The sequence below is a fragment of the Notolepis coatsorum genome (genome assembly GCF_963971535.1).
Source record: "Notolepis coatsorum genome assembly, chromosome: 12".
In the NCBI taxonomy this organism is placed as follows: Eukaryota; Metazoa; Chordata; class Actinopteri; order Aulopiformes; family Paralepididae; genus Notolepis; species Notolepis coatsorum.
Genome location: NC_140176.1, coordinates 71785401 through 71801654, shown reverse-complemented (window position 1 = coordinate 71801654; position 16254 = coordinate 71785401). Strand labels below are relative to the sequence as shown.

The following is a 16254-nucleotide window of genomic DNA, read 5'->3' as shown; positions in this document are numbered from 1 at the left end:
AAATCCAGTCATGTTTTTGTAATGTTAATGTAAAACAATGAATAGGCTAATAGTAAGAAAATAAATGAAAGGGCTGCACTGATTTTCACTTAGGTCAAGACATTGTGACACAGTAGTAAACAAACGATTATAAAATACCACTCAAATACAGTCTACAGTAGGTGTAATATGAGCAACTAACCACTAGGTCGAGTACAGATCACTTCCTGAAATCTCCTGCAGAGAGTTGGACGTACAGGCGTAGAGAACTAGAGACATCCCATCTGTTGTTGTCGGTCTAGATTCAAACACCCATGGGAATGTGCTCGGCCTGTGACATTGATCATCTAATTAATTAACTTCCCTTTAAGAAGAACGAGATGCCAGGCCGCAACAAAGTTGGAGTTGCCGATCATCATGTCATCGAGTGTGATGATGATGATGACGACGGTGCTGCTAATCACAATGATGAAGGTCAGCGGATTAACGTTAATGTAGTGTCTAGTTTCAGATCAGTCTTGCGAACTTGGTAACGTTAGAACACTGGCTTGGTTTCATTTATCCAAACAACGTGCCTCTTGTTTTCTGTAGATCTAAGGGGAAAAGCCTGTCTCGCAGAAGTGTTTGGGACCATCTTGACCTGGCTTTCCGTTCTCATAATCCTCGCTACCTTCCCCATTACAGTTTGGAGCTGTGTCAAGGTGCGGCTGTTGATCACTGTAAACATTTATAAAGAAATGACCACCTCATATAATATAATATAATTATGTGACCTATTATATATTCTGAAATCTGAATTATAAAATCCATGTTATATACTTTGTAGTTAAAAAGCTGTGTTTTTAACACAGGAGTGCAGCACTTTTCTTTTTAAATATTTGTCACAGATTATTTTGTGTGGGGTATACAAAAAAGTGGCATATTATTATTATTGTTGTTGTTATTATTATTATAAGTCTCATTAGTAGTAGCTATTATTTATTCAGAGAAAGTATCAAGTATCAAAGGCGCTAAAAACAAAATTACAAACATCTCAAAACAAACTGGTCAGACTACTGCTTGACCTTACTCCTAGAACCCACCTCACCCCTGCCCACTTTGACAACCTAGGATGGCTTAGAGTAGACGACAGAGTACAGCAACTTGCAATGGGCCTGGTCTACAAGATACACTACACGACCAAGGTACCCATGTACATGTCAAAATACTTCCCAAAGGTCAGTGAATACCACGATCACAACACCAAAGGGAGCTCCACAAATCATGTTAAACCCAGATTCGGCTCAAACAAGGGACTAAACACGTTTCGCAATTATGCCACATCAATGTGGAACGCCCTACCTAAAGCTGTAAAGGAATGTGAATCACTACCCACTTTCAAAACCACTCTCAAAGAACACCTACGGGAGACTGCAATTCGAAACTGGCCCCTGTAAATGTCTTAACCCAACCCCCTCCAATGTACAGTAATTTACCTAGTATGGTTTTGTCAATATTCCAATGTACAGTTTTGCTTGTTTGTACAGTGTTCCCCCCAACCCTGTCCAATGTACAGTAAATTACCTAGTATGGTTGTCAATATTCCAATGTACAGTTTTGCTTGTACAGTTGTACAGTGTTTCCCCCCCCCAACCCCTCCTACCCACCCAACCCCACCCAACCTCCTCCAATGTACAGTTTTTACGTCAAATGTATATACTCCCTTTTCTGGACTCTTTTTGTATCACAAACAGTACTGTATTTGCAAATCTGGTATGTCATAAATGTATAGATGTAGCAGTACTGTCTATCTGTATGTCATATATGTCCTGATGAATTGAAAATGGGGGACCCTGATGTAAACAAGACGAAAGTCTTTCTCTGGTCTGCATCCCCTTAACACTTGTGTGTATTGAGCTGTACTGTATTGTACCCATTCTGCAATCTGTTAATAAAGTTTTCAATCAATCAATCAAAAGCCTACATATGTGAAACAAAGTCTGTACTTCATCAGATTATTCAACCAAATCAAATGACACCATTTCAAAATATATTTGTAAAAGAAGTCCTCTTCAAATATCCCACAACAAGTATGTTATCACGATCCTCTTGGTATCCCGTCCCATTACATTAGTGTTCACCCTGTTCTCCTTTAACACTCCTTAACATTAATGTCTATGGAGGCTTCAATTTTGACATGTCCATTTTATATGAGAGGACATTAATAAAAGAAAAGGACAATCTGAACTGTGATAGGGCCTATTATACATTTATACCCAAAGTTTAGTAATTTTTGGGTTAATAATAATAATGATAATAATGTATGGCAGATGTACTTTGGTAGAAAATAGCTCCTACAATTTAAATGTAGGCCTATTCCTTTGCCGTCTTGAGTCACAAACCAAGTGCTATTCAGTATTGGAGTAATGGCTGACATCCCTACGGTAGATATCTCCAAAACTTGGCAAATCACATGGAATCTGCTAAAAGCAGCTAAAAGCAAAAGCTAAAAGCAATTGGTTTTGATAGCTTATCAGTGAGCTGGATGCAATCCTACCTGGAGGGGAGAGAACAGATGGTAGAGGTAAACGGTACTCTATCCCCCCCCCTCACAGTGAGCTGTGGTGTTCCACAAGGAAGCATACTAGGACCGCTACTCTTCCTAATTTAGGAAGCAGCCTGTGACTGCAACTTGTTCCTGTTTGCGGACGACTCAGCCCTGCTGGTCTCTGACAAGAACAAGTTGCAGGTTGAAAAAACCCTCAGCTCGGAACTAGGCAAAATCTGCATATGGCTCGCTGATAACAAACTATCATTACACATGGGCAAAACAGAGTCCATTCTCTTCGGTTCAAATAACAAACTCAGCAAGACCGACGGCTTCTCAGTTGCAGTGGGTGACAATATTGTCACAAGGAAAGACGAAATTACCTACCTGGGTTCCATCCTAGAGGCAAATCTTTCCTGTGACAAAATGGCATCCAATGTAATAAAAAAAAGTCAACCAACGAACTAGATTCTTGTACCGGATCTCCTCTCTGGTAAACAAGAATACCCTGAAGACTCTGGCAGGAGCACTCATTCAAGGGTACTACGACTATGCGTGCACCTCATGGTACCAAAGCACCTCAAAGGCGCTTAAAACAAAATTACAAACATCACAAAACAAACTGGTCAGACTACTACTTGATCTTACCCCCAGAACCCACCTCACCCCTGCCCACTTTGACAACCTAGGATGGCTTAGAGTAGACGACAGAGTACAGCAACTTGCAATGGGCCTGGTCTACAAGATACACTATACGACTAAGGTACCCATGTACATGTCAAAATACTTCCCAAAGGTCAGTGAATACCACAACCACTACACCAGAGGAAGCTCAACAAATCATGTTAAACCCAGATTCGGCTCAAACAAGGGACTAAACACGCTTCGCAATTATGCCACATCAATGTGGAACGCCCTACCCAAAGCTGTAAAGGAATGTGAATCCCTACCCACATTCAAAACCGCTCTTAAAGAGCACCTACGGGAGGCTGCAATTCGAAACTGGCCACCGTAAATGCCCAAAACCCCCACCACCTCCTAATAGATAGTCTCCTCCCCACCGCACAGCAATGGGGGGGGGGGGGGGGGGGGTCTGCTGATGGAGACTCAGTGTTCAGGGTAACAGAGCATGAGGTGAGACGGATCTTTAAAAAAGTGAATATTAGGAAGGCAGCAGGACCGGACGGCATCCCCGGCCGCGTCCTAAAAGTCTGTGCCGACCAACTGGCCCCGGTATTCACTGACATCTTCAACCTGTCCTTGGAACAGGCTGTCATCCCCACCTGTCTGAAGAAGTCCACCATCATCCCTGTACCCAAAAAATCTACGCCCGCTTGCCTCAACGACTACCGCCCTGTAGCCCTCACCTCCATAGCCATGAAGTGCTTTGAGAAGCTAGTGAAGGGCTACATCTGTTCCTCCCTCCCCATCAACCTGGACCCTCTGCAATTTGCATATCGCCCCAACAGGTCCACGGAGGACGCCATAGCCCATGTGCTGCACACAGCAGCATCACACCTGGACAAGAGGCAGGGGAACTATGTGAGAATGCTGTTCATCGACTACAGCTCAGCATTCAATACCATAGTCCCCTCCAAACTCATAGCCAAGCTCAGGGACCTGGGCTTGAACTATGACCTCTGCCAGTGGGTCTTGGACTTCCTGACGGGCAGACCCCAGGTGGTAAGAGCCGGCAACTGCACCTCCTCATCCATCACGCTCAACATAGGGGCCCCCCAGGGCTGTGTTCTGAGCCCCCTCCTCTACTCCCTGTACACACATGACTGCGTAGCACAGCGGAACAACAACACCATCATCAAATTTGCTGATGACACAGTAGTGGTGGGCCTGATCTCTGCCAACGACGAAAGGGCCTACCTGGAAGAGTTCAAGTTCAAGTTCAAGTTCTTTAATAGTTGTCATACAGAAGTACAGAATACTTTCATACAAAATGCTTCTTACTGTTACGCTCCAGAGACTGTGCTAGACAAGATAGTATCAAATAACATAATAACATAATATAGCATGAATTTAGAAGAAGAAAAATGAGGTCACAGTGTTCGGTATAGACATATGTACAATGTTCTGAGTTACCATATAATATACAATACACAATACTATGCAGTGTACTAATGTACAGTACTATCTAGTGCAAAGCAGAAATGGGATGAGGTACAATTTTAGGTACAATTTACAGTAAGGTGTACGAGTTGTAGTGCAATCCTTCATCCATAAATATAAAGTGTGGGGAGTGGGTGCTACAGTGTGTTTGTTTAAAGTGGGTGTGTGCTATAAAGTGTGTGGAGTGGGTGCTACAGTGTGTTTGTTTAAAGTGAGTGTGTGCGTGTGGATGTGTGTGCTATGTGCGTTTGGTGGTTGTTGTTGTGTAGTGTTCATTCATTGTTCGTTTAGCAGCCTGATGGCCTGGGGATAGAAGCTTCTTCTGAGTCTTTCTGTGCTCGCCTTGAGACTCCGGTATCGCTTGCCTGACCGCAGCAGTTCAAAGAGGCAGTTGTTCGGGTGACTGGAGTCTTTAATGATTCTCTTAGCCTTGCCCTTGCAACGCTTGTAGTAAATGTTCTGGAGGGTGGGGAGCCCCCCTCCAATTGTGCGTTCGGCTGAACGTGTCACTCTTTGTAGTCTGCTTCGGTCTTGTGCAGTGCTATTCCCAAACCAGGAGGTGATGTTGCCGGTCAAGATGCTCTCTATTGTACATGAGTAGAAGTTCTTAAGGATCTTCTGGCTGACTTGGAACTTCCTTAGGCGCCTGAGGAAGTAGAGGCGTTGTCGTGCCTTCTTCACAACACTGTCAATGTGTGTGGTCCATGTCAAGTCCTCGGATATGTAGGCTCCGAGGTACCTAAAGCTGTTGACTCTCTCAACCGGTGCCCCGTCGATGCTGAGGGGGCTGTAGTCCTTGACCCCCGACCTCCTGAAGTCCACAATCATCTCCTTTGTTTTGCTGACGTTCAGGGAGAGGCTGTTTTCCTGGCACCATCCCGCCAGGACCTTGACCTCTTCCAGGTAGGCCCTCTCGTCGTTGGCAGAGATCAGGCCCACCACCACTGTGTCGTCAGCAAATTTGATGATTGTATTGCTACTCCGCTGAGCCACACAGTCGTGTGTGTACAGGGAGTAGAGGACGGGACTCAGAACACAGCCCTGGGGGGCCCCTATGTTGAGGGTGATGGATGAGGAGGTGCAGTTGCCTGCTCTCACCACCTGGGGTCTGCCAGTCAGGAAGTCCAAGACCCACTGGCAGAGGTCATAGCCCAAGCCCAGGTCCCTGAGCTTGGCTATGAGTATGGAGGGGACTATGGTATTGAATGCCGAGCTGTAGTCGATGAATAGCATTCTCACATAGTTCCCCTGCCTCTTGTCCAGGTGTGATGCTGCTGTGTGCAGCACATGGGCTATGGCGTCCTCCGTGGACCTGTTGGGGCGGTATGCAAATTGCAGGGGGTCCATGTTGATGGGGAGGGAGGAGCAGATGTAGCCCTTTACTAGCTTCTCAAAGCACTTCATGGCTATGGAGGTGAGAGCTACAGGGCGGTAGTCGTTGAGGCAAGCAGGCTTGGATTTTTTGGGTACAGGGATAATAGTGGACTTCTTCAGGCAGGTGGGGATGACAGCCTGTTCTAAGGACAGGTTAAATATGTCAGTGAATACTGGGGCCAGTTGGTCGGCACAGACTTTTAGGACGCGGCCGGGGATGCCGTCCGGACCTGCTGCCTTCCTGATATTCACTTTTTTAAAGGTCCGCCTCACCTCATGCTCTGTTACCCTGAACACTGCGCCTCCATCAGCAGCCGACCCCCCCCCCCCCCCATTGCCGAGGCTTGTGAGCTGGTGTTGTTATTACCAGCATCAAACCTCGCATAGAAGGTATTGAGGTCATTTGCTAAGGAGATGTCACTGTTCAGTTTGAGGGAGGCGCCTTTGTAGTCTGTCATCGTTTTGAGCCCCTGCCACATAGCTCTAGAGTCAGCTTGTTCAAACTGGAGTTCAATTTTATCCCTGTAGCGCCGTTTGGCCTCTGACACTGTCCTCCTTACGTTGTATCGCGCCACCTTGTGGTCATTCATGTTGCCTGCCACTAGGCCGTCGTTGTATGCTTTGGTGCGCTCTCTCAGAGCTTCACGGACGGATTTGTCTACCCAGGGTTTTTGATTTGGGTAAACTTTCATTTTGGTAGTGGGGATTGTTTCTTTCACCCTAGTACAAACATAGTCCAGCACTGTTTCCGTGTAGACATTAATGTTATCTGTGTCGCGGAACACATTCCAGTCTGTGTAGTGAAACACTGACCGGAGCGTCTCCTCTGACGTCAAATCCCATTTCTGCACCTCTCGCGAGACTACAGGAGTACTTTTAATTCTCTGTTTGTACTTTGGTGAAAGAAAGATGGACGCGTGATCTGATTTACCAAAGCCACTATCAGAATGAGCCTTGTAGCCACCTTTAAATTGCGTGTAACAGTGATCTAGGATGTTACCGCCTCTGGTGTTGCAAGTCACATGCTGATAGAAGTCAGGCAATACCTTTCTCAGATTGGCGCTATTGAAATCTCCCAGCACTAAAATGGCGGCGTTAACATTCGCCACTTGTATTCTATTTACCTCGTCGTGGAGTCTGGAGAGCGCAACCTTGTTGCTGGCTTGCGGTGGAATATACACTCCGATCAGGACGATCGCCGTTAACTCCCTCGGGAGGAAGAAAGGACGACACTTGATGGTTATATATTCCAGTTCTGGGGAGCAGTGGTTGGATAATTCCTTCACGTTAGTTGGATCGCTCCAATTTTTGTAGGTAGAGAGGTAGAGAACCTGTCACAGTGGTGTCAGGAGAACTGCCTCTCCCTGAACGTCAGCAAAACAAAAGAGATGATTGTGGACTTCAGGAGGTCGGGGGTCAAGGACTACAGCCCCCTCAGCATCGACGGGGCACCGGTTGAGAGAGTGAACAGTTTCAAGTACCTCGGAGCCCACATATCCGAGGACTTGACATGGACCACACACATTGACAGTGTTGTGAAGAAGGCACGACAACGCCTCTACTTCCTCAGGCGCCTAAGGAAGTTCCAAGTCAGTCAGAAGATCCTTAGGAACTTCTACTCATGTACAATAGAGAGCATCCTGACCGGCAACATCACCTCCTGGTTTGGGAATAGCACTGCACAAGACCGTAGCAGACTACAAAGAGTGACACGTTCAGCCGAACGCACAATTGGAGGGGGGCTTCCCACCCTCCAGAACATTTACAACAAGCGGTGCAAGGGGAAGGCTAAGAGAATTATTAAGGACTCGAGCCACCCGAACAACTGCCTCTTTGAACTGCTGCGGTCAGGCAAGCGATACCGGAGTCTTAAGGCGAGCACAGAAAGACTCAGAAGAAGCTTCTATCCCCAGGCCATCAGGCTGTTAAACGAACAATAATCACTATGCAACAACCATCAAATGCACACAGCACACACACCCACACGCACACACTCACTCAAACAAACAACACACTGCAGCACCCACTCTCCACACTTTAGATCACACAAACACACTTACACTTTATATTTATTGATAAAGGATTTGCACTACAACTCGTACACCTACTGTGAATTGTACCTAAATTGCACCTCGTCCCATTTCTCCATTTCTGCCTTGCACTATATAGTATTGTATATTAGTACACTGCACAGTATTGTATATTGTATGGTAACTACGTCTATTCTGCATCGAACATTGTACATATGTCTAAACTGAACACTGTGACCTCATTTTTTTACTTCTAATTTTACTATGTTATTTTATTTCATACTTATCTTGTCTTGCACAGTCTCTGGAGCGCAACAGTAAGAAGCATTTTGTATAAAAGTATTCTGTACTTCTGTATGACAACTATTAAAGAAACTTGAAACTTGAAACCGCATGTATATATTCTTTCCCCGCCGTATGTATATTTCTCTCCCACCCACCCACCCCTTCCTAAGGTACAGTCTCCTCCCCATCATATGTATATACTCTGTCAGGATCTAGGGGTAACAGTACTGTATATTTGAATACCGTTTATGTCACAAATGTATCAGTACTAAATACCTATATGTCCCTATGCCATAAATGTCATGTATGTTGTGTATGTCATAAATGTCTATATGAATTGAAAATGGGGGACCCTGATGGAAACAAGACAAACGTCTTTCTCAGGTCTGCATCCCCTTAACAATTGTGTGTATTGAGCCGTACTGTATTGTACCCATTCTGCAATCTGTTAAATAAAGTTTTCATTCATTCATTCATTCATTCATTCATTCATTCATTCATTCATTCATTCATTCATTCATTCATTCATCTATTTGCATGGATAGATGGCACTACGGGTAAGGGGGACATTTGTTTTTTGACAGGAAGGGGCAAACCCCTTTTAAGGTTAGGCTGATGGTTAATAGGCTATATATGGCAAGTATAGCTTAAACCACTAATGTATGAATAGTGACTACCAATCTGTGGTCCACTCTTTTCCAGATAGTCCGGGAGTATGAGAGGGCTGTTATCTTCCGGCTGGGCAGAGTTGTTAAAGGTTGGCCCAAAGGACCAGGTACGACCCATCTCTTTTTGTTCCCTTTCTTCTTAAAAGAACACGCCAACATTTTGGGAATTAGCCTATCGTCTTCTCCAGAGAGCGACAAGAAGATAGATACCAGTTTCCTCTCTGTGCGTTTAGTAGAAAGCTATCTGGCTGCATGTTAGCCTAGCTTAGCACAATGAATGGAAGCGGACATGGCCGGTGAGCCTAGGCATTGTCCAACTAACACCTCTCCCGAAGGCTAACCGGCCATGTCCGCTTCCATTCATTGTGCTAAACTAGGCTAACGTGCAGCCAGATGAACTGAACGCACAGAGAGGAAACTGGTATCTATCTTCTTGTCTCTCTCTGGAGAAGACGGTAAGCTAATTTCGCAAAATGTTGGCGTGTTCCTTTAATGTCTTTTTGTGTTGTTTTTTGAATACAAAGCGCTTCTATGTGGCTGCCTTGTGTCACTCACTCACTCACTCACTCACTCACTCACTCACTCACTCACTCACTCACTCACTCACTCACTCACACAGTAGTTCAATGATTCTCCCTTCGGTTAGCCCCTATTGGCAGCTCATGGGCATGGCACTTCAACCTGTGACCAGTTCAATCTGTGTGAGAAATAATAACAAGATCTCTAGTTCATTCACATGAGCTTTTTAAACACCATAGGTGAGGTTATAATTGGACACCAAGCTGTCTTCTGTTACACCTGAGGTTTCATTTGTTGATATTTTCTGCAGGTCTGTTCTATGTCATTCCCTGGTTGGACGTCATCCAGAAAGTGGATCTGAGAACAGTCTCCTTCAACATTCCTCCACAAGAGGTCAGCAGAACTGAAACATGACCTATAGACACTTTATTTTGTATAGGCAAAACTGCTGGCAAAGGTCAACAAAACGGGCGGACAGGTCGTCAGACATAGCGTTGTTTGGGCGGCTACGTGGCGTAGTGGGAAAGGCGCTCGCCACGAATGCGGAGACGCTGGGCTCGCCTGTTCGAGCCCAGCGCTCCACATTGCTTTCAGTTTATCTGGTCGTTCATACTAATACACATTGGCCGTATTAGGGGGTGGGAAACTGATGGGTGGGGATCGGGCGTTGTGGACAGCGACTCCTACAGGTCGGTTGGTGCGCCTGCGCAGTAGAATCAGGAAGTGTCGGGGGCAGCGTGAGCCTCCCACGCGTTACTCCTCGCCACTGAGAGATCGAGCTGCGCAGGTGAAAAGATGCGACTGCTGTTACCTCAAGTACCGGAGGGGACTTGTGCTATGTATGACTTAGTCCACATTGCAGCCGGCTTGTGGGAGGCAAGAAACAGCGTTCGTGACAGGGGAGGGTTGAATTGGATGATACGAAATTGGGATGGGAGAAAATATAGAAAATGGGAGAAAAAGTGGATCAAAAAAAGACATAGCGTTGTTTCATCCAGGCTGGCCCTGCCTGGAGACTTCTGTTAAAAACCTTTTTGAGTTCTTCCAAAAATGTCATCATTGTTCACAAACAGTAAAACATTAGCTTCAAACAGGCTAGGTCTAGACATTTAGTCTCTGACTCTAAAATAAATTTGAGGAAAAACACCATTGGTAAAAACCACTGTGTATGACATGAAGTACATCGTACACCACAGTTGTCTTGTTTCTCCCCAGTACCGGTCTCCAAGGTACTGCACAACACCCTTTCTCACCTTGACAGTCAGAAGGGGGGCTGTGTGAGATTGCTGTTCATCGACTATAGTTCAGCTTTCAACACCATAGTCCCCACCAGACTTGACAAGTTGATCGATCTGGGTCTGAACTCCACGCCTGGATCCTGGACTTTCTGAGTGACAGGCCCCAGGCGGTCAGAGTGGGGGGACATACCTCCAACTCAATGACCCTGAACATCGGGTCCCCCCAGGGCTGTGTTCTCAGCCCCCTGCTGTATTCACTGTACACACATGACTGTGTGGCCAGGTTCAGGTCCAACTCCTTTGTGGAGCTTTGTACAAGCCTCAAATATCGGCATGTAACTCGAGAACCGCGCAACGGATTTTGTCACCTGAAAGGGCTATCGACAGGCAACAAATGGGGCTTTAATTCGATATATATATTGTATTACAAAATATGCACACCGAGCCACTAGTGGTCGCCAAGTGCCGGTGGGCAAATCGTCCTCAAGAGGGCCCACATGTGGGCCCTTGCAAGATAAGAGCTACACAATGAAAAGGACACTTTAACACATTGGACACCGGGCATTGTGCCCATCATTATACCCAGTCTGCCACCATTGTAAGCCTATGGAGATGTTTACCTTCTTTGCAGGGCTATAACTTTTTAAATATTATAGCTATATTGACATTACTATGGCCCATTCAACATCGACTATCTATCGTTCAGGATGTGGGAACGTTATATTTTTTCATTCATACATTGTTGTGTTAATACCTTCGAGAATATAAGTATGTTTTTAAGCTCTTCTGCTGTAATTCCAAAAACGCTAGTTATAGGCCCTGACGCATATGATAGATTATCGATTGGCGTTTCTTTCCTATACACGCTATATTAAAAAATTCAAATGTATATGATTGGTATACATTATGATTCATCATGCGTGAAGGAAAGGGGGGGGGGGGGGTCGTTTATAATTCCTTGATCGTCAGTAACGGCTTTATTTAGTATGGGTTGATATATTGATCAGACTGATTGCAAACAAGGAAATGGACAATCGGGCTGAAAATAACGTTAGTGTCCTCTTACCGTTCACCGATGAGACTGGAGAAAAAAAATCCCAATTATTTGACGCCGATCTCCTAGATCCATTTCCGGTTTGTATGGCGCAATAAACGCCAAAATCATATCGATTATTGCGTTTCGAAATCGATCCAAATGCACCTGTGTTTGTCTGGATCCACGTAACAAGATATGACTGCCGGAGGGATTTCCTCGACGCACCGATCGCCACTTCTGGTTTGACGTGAGTGTAACTCGCCAGACCATCCACCAGGCGGCGGTATTGAGGCGTTGCAATCTCAGACAGGGTGCCGCTGCAGTCCGGAGGGAGGCTGGATGAATTATGAATGCCATGGCGAAAAAATGAAATATTGATCCCAAAAACGATGTACGGCGTTGTTGGAGTTCAACGCATGGCGGGCAATAACGACTTACGCCGTTCTTGGCGGACAATGTGTGGAGAAAAAAAGTTCACTTTAACCCTGCTCGGGTTTCGAATCCAACCGTTGAGCGCCAAACCCAAGATTTCTCGGGTTTTGATCCTTTTTTATTTTTTTGATTTTCCCATTCTAAACACTCGCGTGGGCCTGCCTATGTCTCCCTGGTACCGCTGCCTACATAAAAATTGCAATGATGATCGAATCCCGACAGGACCGTGGCAGTATCATCTACCTTTTGAACTGGGTCTCTAAGGTGTCTCTCAGTGCCTCTGTGCCTGGCTGCAGGAATCCCCTCCCCCTCAAAGTGAATCAGCACACAGCCATCTGTCGGAGATTTGCTTGCCTGAAACCTATTGTTTCCCGTATTATAGCCAGGCCCAATGCACATGAATAATGGCGATCGCAATGGAACTACTGGGATTATTCATTTTGGAGTACCTTCTGACTAAGGTAAGGTCTATATGGTCTATTTTACCGAACCTAAAACATGCTTTTGGATTGATCACAGCGTGATCGAACCTTTGTAAAATGACCCCCCCTTGATGATTTTGTGAAGAAACATCTATATATGGTATATACCTTTTGATTTGGAAATAATATAGGTTTCAGGCGAGCAACCTGAACGATTTGCGCATATGCATATAACACGTCATATCTCACTATCTAGAAAACGAGACTGGATTATGAAATGGGGCGATGTTTAGCGTGGAATAGCGCACAAACGAAAGTATGTAGAAATGAACTGGTTTGTCAATGTTGGACTATAAATAGTGCCTGTCAAATGAGCCATACTATTGTCTCCATAGCTATAATATAGAATATACAATGGGTCCGCAAACATTGTGAAAATGGTCAATAACGCTGGCGCCAGGGAGTAAAGATGGGAAAGCGTGGCAGTCAATGAGTTAAGGAAAGAACTGTTGTGGTTCTTGTATAGTATAGTTTAGTAATAGCAAGTATAGCATAGGGATATAGAGTAAAACTGTATATTGTATAGTAGTGCACATAGGACCCAGTGCCTTTCATTCGTAGCTAACATTGTATTGCATTTATCTCAGGACTTTTAACATGTCTATTTTATCATGTCTATTTTATGTCTATTTTATTATCTTCTACTTATCTTATTTACTATTGTATTATTGCACAATCGAAGCAGGCATGGCCACCCGCATTTCACTGTATGCCCTGGTATGTATGTGACAAATAAACCTCTTGAATATTGTATTGAACATAATCACATGGCAGCCATTTTGCTCTTAGGTCGCACTCAGGTTAGGTTTCTTTCCACCCTGTTCCCCAAAGTGGAAAGGAAACCAACCTGAGCATGACATAAGAGCAAAATGGCCACTGTGTGAATATGGTCCATGGGGATAGATGCTTGGTTTAGCACAGAAGGGTCTCTTCCGCCTTGTACATATATATTCTCTGCTTCAAAGTGGTTATGCTTTGGCCCTCTTTCGAAGTGGGTTATGCTTAGAGTTAGGGTTAGAGTTAGGGTTAGGGTTAAGGTTAGGGTTAAGGTTAAGGTTAGGGTTAAGGTTAAGGTTAGGGTTAGGGTTATGGTTAGGCGGAAGGGACCCTTCGGCGCTAAACCAATCAGAGAGGGTCTTCGCTGTACGCGGCTAGCCAATCAGAGAGCGTCTTCGCACACATAGGCTACGTTTAAAAATCACGTGGGATAGATACCCATTTCCTCTCTGTGTGTTGCAGCTATCCGGCTGCAAGCTAGCTTAGCTTAGCACAAATGAATGGAAATGGATACTGACCATGGATACTGTTTCTCCTGAAATTTTAAGCTAGGCTAGTGGTGTATCCACTTCCATTAATTTGTGCTAAGCTAGGCTAGCTTGCAGCCGGATAGCTTTCTACTGAACGCACAGAGAGGAAATTGGTATCTATCTTCTTGTCTGACTCTGGAGAAGATAATCTTGGCTTTAAAGGGGAGATGAAGCATAGTGATAAACACATAGTCATAGCATCAAATTAGTATTTAGATAAACCACAGAAAAAATCACATTATAAAAATAAGGCGTTTCTAAGAAAAAACTATTTGTAATGTCCATTTATGTAGCATTTATGAACATGTGCGGCGCCATTTTGTTGCTGACGTCACGGTGTTGGTTTGGTGTATACACTGTGGGTTAGCTGCATAGTAAACATGGTCTGTCGGGTCAGTCAAATGTTGCCTACCAAACAACGGGACCGCGGTGGTTCTTTTTGTATTGCTCCTGGCTGTTCAAACTAATTTTACCGTGTGAAAGAGAGAGGAAAGTTGGTTAATTTCCACAAACTACCAGTGAAAAAAACAGTGTTGTTGGCATGTTGGCTCAGGCTGGCTGCACTCAGACGGCGTGATCAGCCTGTTGGACAGGGAATGAATATCTCCAGCGAACACTTCATTGCCTCGGATTATGTTGTTGGGGGTGGAAGGTTTGTCCAGAAGACCACTAATCAGCTGAAGCCTTCCCTCGGTCTTCGACAGACAGACCGGCGTTAGCTCTCGGGAGCGATGGCTAGCTAGTTAGCACCAGCCGGGGACCGGCGTTAGCTCTCGGGAGCGATGGCTAGCTAGTTACCACCAGCCGGGGACCGGCGTTAGCTCTCGGGAGCGATGGCTAGCTAGTTACCACCAGCCGGGGACCGGCGTTAGCAACCGGGAGCCATGGCTAGGTGCTAACTAGCTAGCCATCGCTCCCGGTTGCTAACACCGGTCCCCGGCTGGTGGTAACTAGCTAGCCATCGCTCCCGGTTGCTAACGCCGGTCCCCGGCTGGTGGTAACTAGCTAGCCATCGCTCCCGAGAGCTAACGCCGGTCCCCGGCTGGTGGTAACTAGCTAGCCATCGCTCCCGAGAGCTAACGCCGGTCCCCGGCTGGTGCCATCGCTCCCGGTTGCTAACGCCGTTCACTGCTTCATCTCCACTTTAAGCTTTGGTCACTGGATCCATGCAACTCCATTTAGCTCTACAATCTAATGCAAAGTCAATGGGGTCAAGCTCCTATCTGGAGCTTTGTTATCCTGAATTGTTTTCAAACCATTCAAGAACCTTTAAAACCTTCAAGAAACAAATGTGTTATCTGTCAGCCAGTCGCTAAATCATTAAAAATAAAAATACCAGAGTCGGAGAAGAACATTGCTTGCCGTTGCCAACAGTCAGCTCGTATTACTAATTGGTTGAGGGATTTGAAACAGAGTGGCTCTTGGTTTCTGTTCCGCTCAGTGATGACTCAATTAAAACAGAGGGTGCTTCAGAGAGTCATTTAGAAAATGCACATCATGAATGATATGATGGAGGTATCCCTCGTGCCATAGTGCTAAGGCAAATACACCCTGTAGGTGAACCTAGATCACATGTAGAAGAACTGGGGGAGCAAAGAGGCTTCCTTCAGACCTCTCATGGGTGACGTATTTTATGGCTTCTTTCGAGTCTCATGTATCTGTGGCCCCCGTGAACAAAGCCTTCTTATATACATTTCTCTCTTTGATAAGGCAGGGTATTTTGCCTTTCGAGTGGCAGTTTAAAAAACAAACATTTTCTGCAAAACCTGGCCATTTAGGGTTAGCAATTAGCCTTTTGGAAATTGGAACGTTAATAAAACATAAAATCCTTTGGTGAAAGGCAATTTTTTTTTCGGGGTAGGGAATATTTACGTACTGTCAGATTAATTCTTATCATGTTGTACTTGTGTCACATGATCAGTTTGTGAAACCGAACATAATTATAACACACCCCATTACCCTCTCTACTCAGATCCTCACGGCTGATTTTGTGCCGTTGAGAGTGGACGCCGTCATGTTCTACCGGATAGTGGAGCCCTCACTCTGGGTGACGCGGGTGGCAGACGGCTACCTGGCAACACACACACTGGCGCAGATCACCCTGAGGTCCATGCTGGGCGCGCATACACTGGCCGACATACTCTCACAAAGGAAGGGAGTCGCACAGAGAATGGAGGTGAACGGCTCACTGGCAAGACGTAATGAGGGCCTGCGAAAGACTAAAACAACATAAGGGAATGTGGACGTGGAGTTTGG

At 45.4% G+C, this 16254-nt stretch overlaps 1 protein-coding gene across 1 annotated transcript in view; it reads left to right on the top strand.

Moving 5' to 3' along the window:
• The first annotated feature begins 316 nt into the window (after positions 1 to 316).
• LOC311238335 (stomatin-like) overlaps positions 317 to 16254 on the top strand; it is a 35196-nt gene continuing 19258 nt past the window's right edge. The window contains exons 1-4 of the mRNA XM_084326366.1: positions 317 to 453; positions 571 to 680; positions 9019 to 9091; positions 9814 to 9896. Coding sequence (XP_084182492.1) covers positions 360 to 453; positions 571 to 680; positions 9019 to 9091; positions 9814 to 9896 — 360 coding nt within the window. The 5' untranslated portion in view covers positions 317 to 359. The remainder of the gene's footprint in view (positions 454 to 570; positions 681 to 9018; positions 9092 to 9813; positions 9897 to 16254) is intronic.